The sequence below is a fragment of the Melospiza georgiana genome, chromosome 10, assembly GCF_028018845.1.
Source record: "Melospiza georgiana isolate bMelGeo1 chromosome 10, bMelGeo1.pri, whole genome shotgun sequence".
NCBI classification, from domain to species: domain Eukaryota; kingdom Metazoa; phylum Chordata; class Aves; order Passeriformes; family Passerellidae; genus Melospiza; species Melospiza georgiana.
Window position 1 is genome coordinate 11562123 of NC_080439.1, and position 19133 is coordinate 11581255.

General features: G+C 45.6%; 1 protein-coding gene across 1 annotated transcript in view; it reads right to left on the reverse strand.

The window, feature by feature from the left end:
* Positions 1 to 7793: 7793 nt before the first annotated feature.
* The window catches only part of MB21D2 (Mab-21 domain containing 2), a 56668-nt gene continuing 45328 nt past the window's right edge, over positions 7794 to 19133 (reverse strand). Inside the window, exon 2 of the mRNA XM_058031059.1 lies at positions 7794 to 9853. Within this exon, the coding sequence (XP_057887042.1) occupies positions 8589 to 9853 (1265 nt within the window). The 3' untranslated portion in view covers positions 7794 to 8588. The remainder of the gene's footprint in view (positions 9854 to 19133) is intronic.

The following is a 19133-nucleotide window of genomic DNA, read 5'->3' on the forward strand; positions in this document are numbered from 1 at the left end:
GGTCAGTACTGCAATTGCTCCAGCTTACAGATGGAATAAAATGGTGATCCCAAACCCTCGGGGCCTGCCTGTCAAAACATTGGTCTCCCTCCATGTGTCACCTGTGTGTTCAGAGCAGATGAACTGGATTTCAGCATGAGCACATTGCAGGCCCAGCCACTGCTGAGGGCATGCAGCTCCAGCTGAGCTGGTGTGAGCAGCAGGCTCTGGCTCCAGGGGCAGTCAGGGGCAGCTCCAGGCTGAGGGCTGGGTACTGCAATGCTGGCTGCAGTGTGGGGGCTCAGGGGCTGCACAGGAGGGTGTGACAGCCATGCACCAGCTCTGCCTAGAGCTGAGTCAGGGACATGTACCTGCTTTGGTCAGAATCAAGACAGAAACTGGAGGGCACTAAACAGACGAGGGGGCAGAACCCAGTGAACTCTGTCCTGATAGGCTTCTTGGAGATAGCCCAGGATAGCTCATCTGTCCTTGAGGGTGTGAACAACAGACATTTGTCCCAAAAAAGAGGTGCTCTTTTCTTAATTTAGGCTGGTACTACCTTCTACACATTCAGAAACTCTCTCTTTTTTCCCCCATAAGATACACAAACTACAAAAATAGGGAAAACATTGGGAATTATTTAGGGAATGGAGGAGTCAGTCCTGCTTCTTTGCTTGTTTGAGCAGGTGTACTCTCTGGTGGGAGGCAGGGTTTGCATAAGGAACATTAAAGCTGCACTTAACAGTTTCAGCTGCTGCTGTTCCACTATCGATTGGCACCATTCAAGCTCAGCTTTAATGCCTGACAGCAGACATAAGCTATGAGGCAGCTATGTCCCTACTGGGAGCAATGATATATTATCACTCTCTTTAAATGAACCTGGAGCAGTACTATATATATTTAACAGAAAATCCTGTCTCTAACTGACTGCAAAGGAATTTCAGGGGTTGCAGAAGTGCAAACCAACACAGCCTCTCTGTGACTAGACTGAAAATCACGTACTAAAAGTGAGCTATGCATACAAGAGATTATTTTACAAACACATTCATTAATTTATGTTGCTATTCTGTCCTGATGCCCCATCTCTACAACCTGAATTCAGGTTGGCAAATGTGGACATTTGCTGAAGTACTGCATGTAAAATTGACAGCTGGCAGGAAATCCAAGCCTACCACAACATTAAAATGACCATGTGAAGCTCCTTTTCACTCTTGCCCCTGCTCTGTGGAAGGGCTGTGTACAATGTACTGCTTCTTTGGTGTTTTGGGGTTTTTTTCCCCCCACCCTCTTTCTCTTGAGCCATTATTCAGAAATGGCTTTCAAACTGAAGCACTGACTGTATTCAATGAGGTTCACAGTGAAGCACAGTGCTGCAATCACAGGTGCCAGTGTGCAGGTACTGCTCCCACACCCTGCAGCCTCACTCCACCCATCCACACAGCCACACTGCTGAGTTTCCACCTGCTCAATGAGCTGGAAGTCACAGGCTGGAGGCTTTGCTCAGTTTCCTCCATATTTGGCTTTTCCTTGGGAAAGCGTGATTTCTGTGCGTGCTGGACCTGAGTGCCCTGGCAGCTTGGGCAGCTCTGTGTATCACAACAACAGCCAGTGCCTCTGAATTATTTACTCCAACTCACATGAACTTGCATTTCTTTCCTTTTCTGCCCAGTCACCATGGTGTGTGCTGCTCCATGAGTAAGCTGGAGAGACAGATGACACAGACGATGGAGTCACAGTAGGTGATTATAACAAAATATGACAAGGCATTTATGCAGCTCCACTCAGCAGCATTTAATTTAATTTTATTTCATTAGAGTTCATTACTGCATAGCAGAACACCTCTGGAGAGTTTATTTAAAGATGGAGAGAGGAATGGGGCAGGCTGGGTGCAGTGGCAAAAAAGACCAGAGGAAACAGTTAAGATATATTTCTTTCCACACCTCCTGCTGCGCTGGGTTTGACATTCTACCTTCAGTGGGCTTTTTGTGAAAAGAGCCATGCCTTGGGGAAAGAATAACTGAGGAACTGGTTTTGTGCTACTAACCCACCAACACAGGCCTTGGTGGACTTAGTCCCAGTGGGCTGGTGGGACCCAGAACAGCTGAGTTCCATTTCTAGAATCTCCTTTACCTGGTAGGCTTGTGGCTTTCCTAGAAACCTTCTGTAATGACTTCCCACCATTGTTCCATCTATTTCAATCAGTAGCGGAGATGATGTTAGTGCAACTAGCTCAAGAATTCCACAAGATAACATCTGGATGTACCCACAGCAGTCCAGGGGTTAAGTACAACACTTTCCAATCCCGGTTTTGCCACCACTGATTAACAAAATAATCTAATGAATTAGAGCACTGAGGAGCACTGTGCACCTCAAGCAATATCAGGCAGAACCATTAGCAAATAGAGGAAACCTCTTGGAGAAGCTCAATGAAGGTTTCAGCTTTGATTTTTATCATTACAGCTCTTTTGCCTGTTACAGGGTGTTAAAAAGTGTTGGTCTGGAGGTGGACCAGATGAGCTCTGGAGCCTAAACATGAAAACCACCAGAGACAGTTCTGGTCTCCATCCCTCATGGTGGCAGAAGGCAGAAGAGCCCCAGCAGCTGCGGCTGCTACATGACACACAAAGCTCTGAGACACAGGGGTGCCTCTATGGTGGCACAAGTCATGGACACTGCTCCTGGTCACTGCAAATGTCATGGTGCTAGAAAGGTTAGACTTTGCAGTGGCCTCCCTGCAGGAAGGATTGTCTTCTCTGTGTTCTTACAGATCAGACAAGTGGATTTATCTCATTGTGTAGGGAACCTGGCCTGCCATCATCCTCAGTGTACACAGACCCAGCCTGTGCCCTTCAAACACAACCAAAGTCTGCTCTGAGAGCACAGACTTCAGTCAGGAGCAGACTTACCCAGCAAGGGATGCTGAAGGTTGGAGACTGGTTTGCACAGAAACACCTTGGCATTCCCTCTGTGATCAGCTGCAGCCCACAAAAGTGGCAATTGATAAACTGTGTGCGTAAGCCTTGGCACACAGGAGCAGGGGAAGGACACAATGGGTCAGCAGCCCTTCATGAAAAATGCCCATTCCTCTCTTTGCACAGTGCTGAACAAATCATAAAACCCTCTCCCATCCTGTCAATGTCATGGCAGGGCATAAGCAATAGAGACCTGGAGACAAAGCCATTAATGAGTGAAGTGCCTGACGTCCTCGGCCACAGCTGTGGTTTGTACCCACTGAAGTGGACAAAAGCAGCTCATCTCTCTCCACCTCCCCAAAATAAAGCTAAAACAAAGGAGTCAGATGAGTTGAGAATCAAGGAGAAAAGTGGCTTTTTGGGCTCAGTTTTCCCTTTGCACTGGAGCTTGCTTGACTTCAGAATCACACACCATGTCTTCTGTGTGCTTAGCAAGACCTCGGTCATGTCTGTCATACTGATATTCCTAACACACAAAAACTGAGGGAAAGACAGGACTGAGTCAGTTTGAAGAGAGCCTGATGCCCCCAATATGCACCCACATCTCTGCCTGGTGAATCAGGCTGTCTGGAGACTGAATGAGAGTGTGTTCCTCTACCACAGAAGGCCAACAAGATAAAAATAACCCCCAAAAGCCTACATTCAGCCTGGAAGCACAGTGCTGAGCCAGGGACAATGATAATAGGAAAACACAATAGTTCCTCAGAGCAGTCCTAAAATAATAGATTATAAATGGCAAAAGGGGAGGAGAAGGGAGTGAGGGCTATTTTATCACTGTTCTAAAAGCATTCAGAGGAAATAAATTTGGATTCACTTGACAGTTCTCAAAAGCCAAAATGTGCTAAATATAATGCTGAATGTCCCTAAAACCAAAACATGTCAGCAAGAGTCCCTTGACCAGGGTGTTCTTTTTCCCCCCTCCCCTGGTTTAGCCTTTGCCCCATGATGGCTATTTGCCTTTCTGGAGAGCTTAATCAGGAGCTATTAGAGACAGTGCTCTCTAAGCTGAATAATGTTAAAAGTCCATTAGCTCACCCCAAGCAAGGCTGGCAGGAGGGAGATGATGTACTTGCTGAAGTTGAACGAGCTATTTGCATGCTGAATACTTCTAATCACTGAGCAATGCCAGGAGAATGTGAACATTATTACCCTCAGCTGCCCAGCAACCTTTCAAACATGCTCACTTTAATACAAGACAAAGTGGCAAAATGGATCCAGCACTGAACCCATAAAAAGGGACAGATGGATGTTTTTAAGCAATTCTATGCACGGACTATGCACACCTTTAAAAAAATTTTTATCAGAAATAATAATTAGCAAATCTATCTTCCTTCCCCTCTGCCACATTGCATTGTGCATGGCCACTTGTATTATGCATGGGTTAAGAAAATATGATAAATGTCTGCTTATCTTTGGTCTGACCACAGTCAGCTTTTATCCAGCAAAGTACACATACTTTGTTTTAAGCATGTTTTCAAGTTTCCCAATGGAATTTATTGTGACTGCCACCTTTCAATGCCTGTTTCAGTCAATTTTTAGCAGACACAAGCCTGTTTCACAGCCCTCCATGGGGAGACCAAGCACTGGAAGGGCATAGAGCTCAGGTGTCCAGCACAGAACCACCACAGCTGCCAAAGGAAGGCTGCTCTCCACTGGAACAAGGCAACTAGGGAAAGTCCAAGAATCTAGATCAAAATTAGTGCCATTTGTCACAATAACAACAGAGAAAACACACTAGTAAAAACCAGCTCTTTCAGAGGCTTCTATTTTGGGCAGTGCATGGTTAAAGTCCTGCTGGTATTTTGCTGCAAAGAGTGACTCTGATGCCCACTTGTAGTTTTCTGGTTAGAGCACCAACACTTCTCTGGGCTAAAGTATTGGAATATGTGCAGAAACCAATTTATCACAGCCAGACAAGAGTCACTGAGGCTTCACACAACCTGCCTGAAGGAGCAGAGACTGCAGGCTGACACAAAGCTCTTGGTCTCTTGTTCCCTTCTGCCTTCAAATGAGTTCTCCCAACACAGAACAGAGTAACTCCCATTAGCTGGTGGTTCTGTCACCTCTGCAGCAGCTCAGGTGTCCTTCTGAAGAAGTGACAGCTTTTTCAGCATCTCCCAGAACTTACAACAACTGGAACCAGTCAAATTAGCTGCTTCTGCCACTGTCCTACTGGAGAGAAACCTTATGGAAATAGCAAAGGCAAAAGCATGTTCCAAGAGAAGGACCAGAGCCAAGATGGCCAAGGAGGATCACACTGGGAGGAGGCAGAGGAGCCTCTGAAGGGCACTTTTCCTTCCTCCCCACCTTTCTGATGCCTCCAAGCCAGACGCTCTTGGCTGGGACTCCCTCCCTTTTAACCCTGTAGGAGTCAGTAACTCACAGACTCACAAGGGATCCATCTACATGCTGCCAGCCTCTCACAAACTGTCCCAGTCCTTTTGCAACATCGCTCAGGACAGGGAGAAGTCAGCAGAGAGGTGGCTAATGGGCAAAAGGAAAAGAAAGAAAGGAAGTCTTACCTGCCATAGCAGTGGGTGCAGAACTGAAGCTCCCGTGGAGACACTGGCTCACAGCACTGACTTGTCTCCTCTTGACATCAGCAGGGAAGATGCCTACATTGCTAGTTTAAAGCAAATTCCTTCTTATTTCAGTGTTTGTCAGATTGGCCAAGTCTCTAACCCCATGGGGCTGAGTGCTCTAAAATGCTTGTGTGAATGACTTTCAAGAACTCCCTAACAGGAAAAGCACCATGGTTTCCTTGAAACTTGCAGAGAGAAGTAAAGAGTAAAAGGTCATTGATATCTAAACCCACTGACTACTTTGAAATCCCACACAGACACTTCTGCACTTCACAAGTCCGTGCCAGCATATACTCAAAGGCAAAAGGGGGCAATAGAAAAGGAAGAAAATAGTCTTTTGTATTCTCTAATATACAAAACACTTGTCACCTCTGGGCTGGCAGCTTGCTTCATTAAATTAACTATAGTATGTGGAGAGGAGCAAATACTAGACAGATACAAACCTACTGCAGATTAGGATTCTGTCTCCTGGGAAGACAGATAGTCCAGTTGGAGGATATAACATTCTCACAAACCTACCTGGAAAACTGCTTTTCAGTCCAGGAAAAAGTCAAGCCTCCATTCCCCCACAAGGAAAAAAAAAAAAAAAACAACCAAAAAACCCAACAACAACAACAACAAACTCCAACACACAGAATGCAGGAAGAACAAGGTGGATACTTTTCAAAATGTTTTTTTAATTAAAACCAAAAAAAGGAGCACACACCAGAGCTTGACATGGGCTAGTCAAACTGCTGGTCAGCAGGACATTGAACTGGCATGAGGAAGGCTGTGTTTCTGCATATCTCAGGAGCACTGGCACAGACAATGGGTCTCCTGGGAGAGTACTCTGCCTGCCAGGCTACTGCTGCTTTGTGTTGAGCAGGTTTCTCATGTAGTGATGGGAACTTCATCCTGCAGCCCAGACTCTTCTTTCAACAAACAGAAGTCCCAGAGGCTGGGGAAGAAACCATTTCAACAAATTTGCATTTTCCACGCACTTCTGGAGAGGATTCCCCGTTGTTTCTCCTGCCTCCCCCAGGCAGGTTTCACAGGTTTATATGGAAACTCATCTTTGGCAATGGCCACATGGGTAGGACCCAGCTCTGCTTCTGCTGAAGCCAATCCATGTCCTTCCCAGGACCAAACTGCAGCTGCACAGGGCTCATGATCAAGAGCCAATTGTGCTTTAAGGTTAAATCCTCATCCACTCCATCAGGCCAGCAACTTCTGAGAGCTTCTTGTAAGTATGTACCAGTAAATTCAGGTAAATGTGAACATCTTGGCTATAGCAATGGGGTGAAGTTTTCAATTATGCCCAAGAGATGGAGGAGCTAAAGTTTTAAGACATGACTTGGGCACTAGATCAGGTATTGAAACCTCCCTGCCATCTAATAAAGCAGTTGCCAAAGCTGTTGGTGTGCTGCTCCACCAGCCTGGTTTCTGTACCACAAAGGCTGGACTGAAAAAGTGACACATTTTTCATACACAATTTTTATCAGTTAGAATTTACTAGATATGCACCTCATTTGTCTGTCAAATATTTTAAAAATACTTCAACCTGCTCTAATAATCACATTTTAACACATGCATCAAGTTTGGATCAGAACAGCGTCTCTGGGATAATCAGTAAGCCCAAATTGCTGATTTAAGGCCTAAATATCAGTCACTGGCCAGCCAGCCACAATAAGTCACTCTATCCTTGAACTCTTGGATTATTTTTGGCTCAGACTAACCCTTGTTACCATACATCTTACTCTACACACAGAAGAAAAGTGTATGTGTTTTTCAAGGCTACTGTTGCACCACAAGTTTACACACAAACACGAACTTTTGCAAACATGAGACCAGAGTAAGATCTCCCATGTCCCAGGGTGAGTCAGAAAGTTCTCAGGAGTCCAGGGAATGGTAACTGCCAGAAAGGATCAGGCCTAATACATGCATTAGAGAAGCAAGGTAGCTCCTTTGCTGGAGGTCTGGCTGATTCACTTTGCACATACCACTGCTTTAGCATTACATCCTTATCTAATGGTAAACCTGTTTCAACAACATGCAATACATATTAATGCAATATGCACTGCAACACACAATACGCATCCAAAGAAATATGCCAATGCAAAACTCTGACTGCTCACACATAGCCGGGCTAACAAGGAAGTCTTTTACAAAAGACAATCAAGAAATCACCTGAAACCATGAGACCAGAGGGGTCTCAAGCAATCAGCAATATTGAGACCTAATAACAGATGCTAATTCATGAAAGAAACACAAACAGTGGGACTGAGGTAATGGCAGAGATTTCATTAGTGCAATTACATTTAAAATGGTATGTTCTTTAATAGAATTTAAATAAGGCTTTGAATAATTACACACACTAAAACTAACATTCCATAACCTTATTCCGCATGGAAAAGCAGCAGAAACAACCCTCTGGACTGTACAAGGTCCAATTAATGAACAATTACATTCAAAAAGTAGATCAAAACAGAAACAACTCTTTCCCCAAAAAGCTGCATCATCATCTGTAAAGCCAGCTTTCTCCCCTGTATCAGAAATGTGAAGAACAGATGAACTGGGCTTCAGCCCAGTAGATTTGGCCTCGTCAGATTACCAGGAGTGCTTTCCAACCCAGCCTCTCCTCATTTCTTTAGGGTGATGGAAGCTCATGGAAAAAGAAGTGAATTTCTGAAGCAACGGAAGGGGAGTTTTTCTTTCTCCCGGCCCAACAATGTACATAAATTATGGAAGCTTGGAAAAACTCCTACATTACACTGTGACTTGTGTTTATGATGCATGTCCTCCTTTAGAAACTACTCACAGACAATGGGCAGGGTGGGTGAAAAAGAAAAAAAAAAAGCAGCATATGAAATAGTAATATACTGTTCCAAAATCTGCACTGTCCTGCAGAAACAGGATTTATAATTTGTTCAGATTGTTCTCAACAGATCCAATCTATGCTGGATATGTAAAAACCAAGAGACTAAGTCATCAAGGAAAACCAAATTAAAAAACCTGCGCACTGCAAGAGTTTTAAAAAACAAAACAAATAAAAATCCCAAGAAACATTGACGAAAGCTCAGAAAAATTTATCATCAATTCTGAAGTGGGGCCTTGTGACATCATCAGGGTTGATGAAGACAGAGATGGACTTCCCGGGGTTCTCAGTCACTAGCTGCTGCAGCTTTTTGGCTAACCGGTCGTCGGGCTGGTTGGGGTCCCCTCCGTCGGACTGCGGGGAGGGGATGCTGGTGGTGCTGCCCCGCCGCTGCAGCTCCAGGGTGAGCCTGTTGGCTGCCTTGACGTGCTCGATGGCAGTCCGGAGGTGCTCGGCGGGGTCGGAGCGCACCGAGGACAGCTTCCGCGCGTGCAGCATCACCGTGTCCTCGGACAGGTGCTCCAGCATGTTGCACTGCGGGATGAAGTAGTTAGGGCACATCTTGTTGACCAAGCAGTGCTGGAGATCATCGATGAGCCCCAGGAGGAAATGGGCTGCGTAATCCTCCTGGGCCAGGTAGCTGGCTGGCAGCCTGTCACAAGCCCACAGCATCATGCTGCGCAGGTGATATGGACTAATGGCTTTGGGGCGGGACAGCAGTTTGATGATGATGGCTTTGCAGGCCTGGTAGGCTTGCATGAGGCTGCTGGAGATGCACTTTTTCAGCTGCACTTCACTCCTGGCAAATGACAGCCTCCATTCATTGTCCTTCTTCCCCTTGTAGGAACATGCAGGCACTAAGTAAAACCCACTTATGACTTCCTCCTCCGTGATCTTCCCGTCCCAGAAGTGGTTCTCCATCAGCCAGCTCTGTGCCACAGCCGGCCAGCCTTTGAAGGACACCACAGGGACAATGTCATACAGCATGCGGCTGCTGCCCACTCCCAAAATAATGGATATGATAGTCCCGTTCTTTTCTACCTTCTCCACCTTTGGCATCCCTCGCTGGGGCTTCTTCTGGATCTCAGACAGCACGATGCTAATGGACTCATAGAACCAGTCTGCAACTTTTGTTGGGGAGAAGAAGTAATTGGTGGCTCCATTGATATGGTCCACGATTGTGCAGCAGTCCTTCCACTTGCTGATGGTTCCCTCGTCGAAGAGGCGCAGGCTGAGCCAGGAGTGGCACAGGGCCGAGTGGCGCATGTCCAGCGTCACCGGCTGGTTGCGGTCGTGCAGCTTCAGCGCGGGCACCAGCAGCGTGAAGTCCATGTCATAGTCTGTGCCCCGGGCATAAACATTCAGCTCATCGAGGTCAATGTCCACCACACCTTCCCGCACGCCGCCCGACAGCAGCAGGTACTCGTTGGCTACAGGCAGCTTCTGGTCGAGTTTCTGAACCATGCCTGAAAATGACAGAAAGACAAGTCCTTTAAAAAAAACGATCCAGGATCTAACCAGGCTTAAAACCCATTCCATGCCCAGCAGAAAAAGAAGGCAACCAGAGGTATCTATAACTTTTGGTGTGACAAAAACATAAATCAGTCCCAGCACTCAGACAACCTTTGGTCTCACCTGACGCAGAGTAGGGCCTTCACTGCATTCCTGGGAATGTGTGAAGTCCATCCTAAACATCAGATTTCAAGCAATGGAAAAAAGCAGCAGCCTCTGGTGAAACACAGCAAAGCTACTTCCAGAACTAAATGTAACTTTTTTAACACCTTCTAAACCAGTTTTTCACCATATTGACATTCATTTCCAGAGTATCCAAATGTTTCACCAACATGCCATAGAGAAAAGAAAATATTAATTGACTCGCTGTTCTTATTTTCTCTCTGGTATAGAAAAAATCTGGACCAGCAGCAGGGAGTTGGTTTGTTCATGAGTGAATGAATAGCTACAAATGTTAGTTCAAGCAGGTCTGATTTTACAATCCGCTTTACATTTACTGATGAACAAGGCAACATGAACAAAAGAAATGCATCCTTCTCTTATGGGTGAATGAAGCAGGTTAAACGATCAGGCAATTAGAGAAGCCAGCTCTGAAATTGGCTCTTTAAGCTGCAATGACATAAAATATCTGATCAGCTCTCCAGAACACAGACATGAAGACAGATTTTACTTTCAGCACCAAAACCAGACACGACATTCACCCTGCAGTGCCTGTACCAGTTGTACAAAGCCAGCTTTTCACCAGGAATTCTATAAATACACCCCACTATACTGTGTCCATAGAAAATGAACAGCAGACTGAGACTCTACACAGAAGCTGAGATATTAGCACCTCATTCAGTGTTCAAATTAGGCTTAAAATTGAGCTCTGCAGTTCAACTGCTCTGCAGCCTGCTCCTGCTTTCTGTGCTGATTCACTGCTGGTGTTCCTCTTGTGGTTAAATGCTTTTGGTTGCTTCCCAGCCTCAATTCAGCTGCCACACCTCAGCCATGAGGGAACAAAGGCCAGTGGCTCTGAATGGAGATGCTGAAGCTGTTATGAGCACTGCAAAAGGGATAGATTTTATTCCTTACAAGTACAAATGCACTAGTTTCTGTTGGCATGCATTACTGAGTCCAGCTTCTGAAAGGCAATATGGTCTGTTTACATCAAGAATGGTCAAATGGGCAACTTCCATTAAAAGGAAGCCAGTCTTAGAGAGACAGCAGTGGGAATAACTAGCCAGAGGCATAACAGAGTGAGCCAGAAAGCTGCCAGTCACTCTGTCAGCCCAGAAATCACAGGCAGACACATCAAGAATGTGAAACACAAATGATCAGCACTACAGTATGAGTACCCATGCTGTCATGGTCCCAGTGGATGCAGAGCCTTTCCTGAGGTAATGCATCCCTGTAGGATCACAGACACTGCCTGCACTGAGTGGGTCACCCTAGCAGAGAGCAGCAGCAGCACCCCAGGGCACTGAGGGCTGCACCAGGCTCAGTGGCACTGCAGAGCTTTCAGACAGACTCACCTGTCCTTCCCTGCATGCTAGGACTAAAACACTACCTGCATGCTTATAGGTAAGCCATGACCAGAGCAAAATCTAAAGCTCTGTGGACACGGATTCCTTGGGAAAGCCAAGGATATTGGAGGAAGAAGCCTCTGTGTGAGGCAGAATGCATCCTGGGGCAATATTCAGCGTACCTGAATGTCCCCATGTGAAATTCCTTGTTAAAAACACTTTACCTGTTTCATTCCTTCCAAGAGCACTGGACCCAGTCCATTTTGCTGCATTGAGCTGGGGTGATTTTCCTGCCAGGCAGGCAAGGACATAAACCCTTCTATTTCATGCAGCTCCAGGGGCTGCAATAGAAGGAAATAGCTCTAAAGGAGTGCTAAGAAACTCTTCCTGCTAAATCCTGAGCTAATCCCATTCTGCGATCTTGCCACACGCTGCCCTGTTCATCCTCAAAGGGTAATAACTAAGAAAAGCTTCTGTCAACCTCAAAAACATTTTCTGAGGCTTAGACACACAGTGAGCTATGTTACCCTGATCTGTGGAGCAGCAAAGTCTTACACAGGCTTCTCTATCCCAGAGGCTAAATAGTAGCAGTCACTCTTTTGCTGTACCCAGAAGGGGTTTTCTAATGGGTACCTCAATTGATGTGACTTCTGCAGACACCACTGACACACTGCCTCTGAATCCTGTCCTTGAACCAGTGCAAGCAGCCTTAGTGCTTTACACCTCTGCTGGAAGCTGAGTCCAATGCCCACAAAGTAGAGTCTGGATCAATCACATCATAGGGACAGGGAGCAATTATTTTGCCCCCCAAAGATTAATGTACTACTGTCCCTTACAGTGGGGCAGCACAGCTATTCATGATATGATGGGTTTGGATGGCCCATCCTGCCTCTACACTCAGCCACAACGTCCCACTCAGGACAGTGCTCTGCAGCATCTGCCATGCAAATCTGCAGATGTTCCTGAGATAGGCAGACAGAATGTAACTATCCGACAGAGGAAAATGTTCAAACCTATAGGACTCAATAAAGGATGCATTTTTCTAAATATTTTTAAACTTAAGGGATGAAAAACGCTCTCCCTTTGCACCAGAACTTCTATCCCAGAGCCTTCAACTAAAAAAGAAAATCAGGATTCTTCCAAAGAGATTCCCCACTTCAGAATCTGCTGTTGGATGGGTTGCTCTCCTTGGCCTGAAGAGAACCTTTGTCCTTACATGGGAGCAATAGAGTTGATAGTCTAACCCCATTTAACCAGCAGCAAGTGGGACTCAAGCCCTGCCTTCTGTACACTGTCAATGAGTCACTTGGTTTTCCCTCTCCAGAACTCTGGACCTACCAGCAGAAGAGAAATATTGAAAAATGGTAAGGAAATGGTTACAGGAAATGATCTAACATGTCATCAATATCTCTCCACCTGGCTGGCTGCAGTTTAAATCAAACCTTTGAGCTCTGCTTGGCACAGAATTTCCCCTTTAAGTCCCAAACCAGCAACATCTGCAGCTCTGCCACAGAACAAGAGAAGGAATTTTTGCTAAATGATCACAGCAGCATTGCTGATCCAACTGAAGTGGTGGAGCAGGGAGTTGAGATAAGGTCCCCTTGAGGAAAGTATATTTAGAATAGGCATAGAGTGTTCTATAAATAGTTGAGCTGGCCAAATTCAGGATTACCTAAGGCTTTAGGGCTTTGCAGTGTCTTTAAACTGCCCCCCTTGCTGACAAATCTATTTGAAATGTGAAGGGATTTCAAGGAGTCCCATTAGCCAGCACTGTGTGGCACACACCAGCCTGTCACAAAGCTTTCACCTCAAGTTTCTGCAGCCCATGAACGTACAACACAAGTAGGCACTCCAGTTCAGCAAGCATGTAAGTGCAGATACAAAGAAAAATACCAAGCCAGGTACTCAACCCAAGTACTTAATAGCATCAGTGGGCAGTTTGAGCTCTGTTCTTTTCATCTCAGTCCCAAGGCCACCTGGGAGGAGAAGGCAATAGGGGTTACAGAAAAACTAATGAAATGTATAGAAAATCTGTGGAGTTGTCTGTAAAGACCAAACCAGAATTTGTAGGGTCAAACACACAAAACAAATTTTAGCTCTCATGGTATCCAAGTAGGTTCACTGATACATAAGAAGCCTCTCACTGCTACCAGGCAAGACACATCATTTGCAGTAGTACCTTGTGTGACACTGAAAAGGTATTTGGCAAAGCTAAGTGAGGGACTGGTGTACAGTTACCTCTTCCTTCTAAAGCACCTTAAAGCACCTCTGTTTTTCTAGATATGTAACTAATTTAAGATCTTCCCAAGCTAGTAAATTTGGCATTCTAACAGGTAAGTATGCTTGCAAGCATGGGAAAGGCAAGGATTGTAAGAATCAGTAGCACCACCTGTAGGCCAGGCTTGCTGGTTGGTTTACTAAACATGAATTCAGAGGAAGACAGGTGAGCAAGTGAGTTCCACCAACAGAACATTGTTCCTTTGTTGTTTCTTCAGTGTAAGCGAAAAAAGGACTTATTTCTACTTCAAGCACTAAGATACAAAGAGAATAAGAACAGAGAAAAGATATTTTACTTTATATAACACCTACATTTGCCACACATCCTTGAATGAACTGTGACTCTGATGCAGATGACACAGAGACTATTCTTTGCACTGAAAACAAAAAAACTGCAATGCAAAGATGCTCTCCAACCATGACAGAATTTCAGATGAACAGATTCCATGACCATTGCAGTGTGTGCTGGGATCCACTGCTATTTCATGACTAGCTTTGTGTAAGTAAGTGGGAGCACACAGATTTGTCTTTGAAAAAACTGATCACAAGAAAAACATGATGTAAAAACTTATTTCTAACATACGCATTTCCTAATTTTGGGTTCCTTCTTAAGTCTTTCTTCCTGACACTTTAGATGTGCAACCATTGCCACCAAAAGGAAACATGGCAAAGCAAGATGCTGTTCTGGTAGTCTAACTTGGTCTCATCAAACTGAATGGGGTGATGTTCAGAGCAGTCACTGAATTCAGGGAGGCTTCTGCTGCATGGGAACCAGAGAGAGGTCAAAGGAGCAGTGGGGGGCTGAGAAAGGTTCCACAGAGGAGAATCAGCAGAACCTTGCACACAGAAGAAGCCTATCACAGGAATTCTCCAGGGAGCCAAGCCAGGCACTAAATGGTGTATGCCTCCCTTGAGTTCCCTGGCAGTCTAGGGAGAAGATATATAGAAGGGATCTTCCCTATATTTGTGATCTGTTCTATAGGGAAAGCTAAGGACCACTCACATATCCTTCTGCCTCCCTCTTTTCTACTACTGCTTAATCCTTCCACAGGACCCAGCACGCAAAGCCAAGGCTCTTGATTTTTCCTCACAAGTTCATCATTTTAGATGCATAACCTAGAGAATGCCTCTTTTCTTCTATATGAAATCATTACCATCCTGTAAGTCCAAGACCTAAGTGTAAGTCCAAGACCTAAGGAAGTCTGACTTTCTGGATGATCAGACAGTGGCTGCTCAAAGGAAAGATTTCTGCAGAGGTCTCCCAGCTATGCCTGAGCAGTGTGTGTTGAATTTCAGAGGCTTCTTTAAGACGAGAGGCCTCTCTGATGCATCTGGACTGCGCAGATTCTTCTGTTTCCCTTGGTAATTGCAATTCTATTTATGAGCAGCACAAGTTTTTGTTACGCAGGAGAACTGGAAGAGTCAGCTCTTTAGGGGAGTCTTCAGTTACAAAGCACATTTTGAGAGGACTGTTGGCGGAAGCAGGCAGGGGGTGGGAGAAGAGTGGGGAGACTGAACCATGTGATACCAGCTCAGTCAAATATGGGATGTGAACGAAGGAAGCTGCTCCTTGCAGACTGATACACCAGTGTCCTACTGATTCTGCTCCTTTTAGAAATCTTGTGACATGGTGACAGAACACACTGCAGGGAGACAGCACCCCCTCGTAAAAGAAATCAGTTTCTTTCTCCAAAGTCTTCTTTAAAAACAATCTCAAAAGTAGTGTCCCAGTTTTTTGCCATGTGTCCTGATGTAAGCCACCCACCTTGCTGAAATTCTGTTTGGCAATGGAAAAGGGTGTTTCATGGTGCAAGCAGGAAAAAAAAAGAGAAAAAGGGCGAGCCTGTACAGTGAAGAGTGGAGCTCTCACAAACATCTAAACCCACTCTGGCACCAAAACCAGCAGCAGTGTTTCTGTAGTGATCTGCTTGGCTAAACCAGTCAGGGCTCAGAGACCACAAGAGCAGGACCAGATTGCTCCCAGAGCTGGAGCCAGCATTTTCAGAGGGAGCCCCTGCATTGCTGTGCACCTCTACTTTGGGCAGGAAGGGTTTGAGAGTCTGTTCCAAACTGATGCTGGGTTTCCACCATGCCAGTCTGCTTATTGAAGAGTCTTATTTCCAGAGTCACATTAGCCAAACTAATAGGAGTGAGGAAAGGTGAAAGCCTACATGGAATATGAAGTGCAAGTCAAAGAGGTGCTCTAGGGTCTGAAAAATGTGGGTGATGAGGTCTGAGAGCAGCTGACAAGCAGAACAGAAGGAACAGGGGACAGAGAGGATAGCTGTAAGAACAAGTTGCTGCTACACCCCAGTTAACACTGCACACTGTGTCCATACGGTGTCCATATTTTCAAATGTGCATAAGACATGAAATTCCCTTTGGAAATGGCACAAGATGCCATCTCTCCTGGAACTGCAATGCCAGAGACAAAATATGCCAAGGGACAGATTGTTTTAACAGCTCCACCCTCTGGGACTGAGAGTGCACATTTGGCAAGGGCTACACAGGGTCTAGATGGGCCATTTCTGCTCACACCCCTATGGAGCACTGCTAAATATTCAGCAAGATGTTACCCTGGGGGAGACTCACCAGGATTCCTCTCTTGGATCTCATTACAAGGTAACAGCAGTGGGCACAAACTAGGTTGAGCATCTTAAATGCAAACACGCAGCTTGCAGGAGGGGCTGTTCTGCCCTTGTTTTTCCTAGTTCCTCCCTGTTACTGGGATCCTCACAAGAGCCCAACAACCTCAGAGTGGTACATGACATGTCCACCTACTGTGGCACCCTGGCTCAGGAAACTGCTGCTGAAGAGCATTAAGAGCAAGGAAAGTACAGCACAATAATTTTCCCTCTGCAATCTCCAAGCATTCTCTGGCTTTGCTATTTCCCAACCTAGAGGCAGTATTTGCAGATTTGTCTTTAATAGGGCTGACAGACTTATCTGCCTGGAATGTCTCTCATTGCTTTGTAAATCAGTTATATTTTTGTTATAGTCAGTGCCTTGCAACATTGTGTTTCACAAAACACACGAGTCAAAAGGACTTCCTTTTGCTAGCTTGCTAGGAAATGAAGAAAATCACCTAACCATGGCACCTCCCATGGATCACTGAAGATCTTACACAGCTTCATCAGTCATCTTTCTTCCACATTGAAAAGGACAACTTATTTAAACTTTGTTTAGCTGACTGTCCTGATCTGCAATTGTGTGGGCCCTGGTATTGCTACACTCAAGTGAAATGAGATGGTCAACACTGCATGAAAAGGTGACTTCACGTGAAAAGTGACTTCTGGGTGAATGCCTTCACAGTCCTCTGGGAAATACCTCAGCAGCCTTGCTTGCTAAATTAGCCCCACTCCACTGCAGGTTTGCTCAATGTAATGGAGTCCTCCTCCCCAGTATTTAATTTCACCTTCAGGATGTTCCCCTTGTAAAAGCCAGCACCAATCCCATCACTTTACAAGGGGTGCTGCTGACACTGCAAAAGAAGCGTGGAAGTAGGACAGGGTAAGGTTTTGGAGATGGCACATGGGAACAAAGTCCCCAGCCTCCCTCGTGCTCTCATCCCAATCTGAAGAGTCAGCACCAGGTGCCTCTCACAGCAAACACGTGGCAGCTCTCCACTGATGAGCAAAGCCATTCCCTTCCAAACCTGGGAACACACTCTCCTCTCACTCCAGTCAGCCACAGAGGCACAAGTACATATCAGGCAGAACTTGACTCCAAGGTTGCAAAAGCACTTTGGGCTTCTCTGGGATGGTTTTGTGTTCTCAGTTACTGCCTGGTATCTTTCTCCCACCCTGAAAGGGCTCAGTTGCCACACCACTTTATGTTCTGGTGCCAGTGGGCTGTGCACAGAGGAATGCCACCACAACCTCACATCCTCTAAATAACATAGGAGCCTCCACTGTAAATGCACTTTGAGCTGTTCTGCCAAGATTCCTGCTTACAGCTATCCAACACACCACAATTTCTCTCCCCAGCTGCTAAATTACCAGCTTGCTTTCTTTTCCTTTAGTAGCTGTTTTCTACAAAGATAACTCACAGACAAGACAAATCACAGCACCATTCCTTATGAACTGGGCCTGAGCTAACACTGCCCATCCTCAGGGCCTGTCTTTTCTGTAATAACAGCTCTACCTTGCTGCAGAGCAGCAGGAGATTTGTCTTTGACTCAACAATTCTTCACTAAATCATCTAGAAAAGCTAAGCTTACATGTGGAGTACACATGGTGACTAACAGCCATCAGGGAGCTGATGAATAACCACAGCTGTAATTCATGTCCTTGATTTTCCCTTAAAATCCACCAAACTTGGCTCCTGGGGTCAACGACATGACCAGAATGGCATCTCTTTCAATTGCTTTCATTCTCCTAATCTACCAATAACAAAATCTATTTAGGTTTATACAATGGGACAGGTCAGAAAGAGACGGAATGAAGGATGTTCCCAGGAAACCAGCCAAGCACCAAAAGAGTTCTGGAAATCCTGAGCTCTCTGAGGGCAGAAGGAAAGCAGCTGTCTTCAGAAGCTTTCTGAGGCATGTAGTGGAGAAAATTACATGAACTGAATCTTCTCTCCAGCCCTTAGAATTCACTGGACTCCATCTGTACAGACCCTTTGACAAATCTGGTATCCAAACACTGGGAGAAGACGAGACAGATAGGCCAAATATGGCTGACACAACCAATGCCAGAAGCACAATATAATTTTTCTCTGTCCTTGCACATGAGCATGGATTGGACTAGCAAAACAAGGCAGGGAATGCAGATCCTGGTCAGAGAGTGCTGAAATCAAAAAGGCTTAAATAATACAGCTGTGTCTGAGCTCATGAAGCCAAGAGCAGGCTTTCCTGCAGTATTAACCAACTTCCCACCCACACTGAGAACATGGCCAAAGCCATGTGGAGCTAGATCAAGTCACCTATAGGAGATGCTTTTGCCAAAGCCCCATGCGCAGCATCAGCTGGATGTATGCTGGTTGGCTTTGACATTCATGCAAAATTGCTCTTCACCCACATCACCAGAAGTTGATACAGGCCAAATGTGTTGTTAGCAGAAAACAGAGCAGCTCTCCTGAAGTGAATGGAAATGTCAAGAGCATTTCTCCTTGCTTTCCATGGGAGACAGGCAGAGGAAAACCTAAGCCCTCCAAGCTTGCCTGTCCATGTCCCACTGCTCCTATCATCCTGCTCCAGCTTCATCTTTCAGAGGTCACATCTGACAGCACACAAAAGCCACCAGAAGTTTCAAACCAAAATCTCAGATTTTACAGCCACGTTTTTGCAGCTGAGCACTGTCATCTGTCAAAGAGCACAGCAGGAAGCACTGTGTGGATTCTCTCCATCAAGCACCAAGCCCACAGCCCCAGCAGCTGCCAAGGATCTCTTATCCCTGCAGCACAGCAGTGTGTGAAGGTATGCAGTAAAATGCCACTGTCATTTTGGACA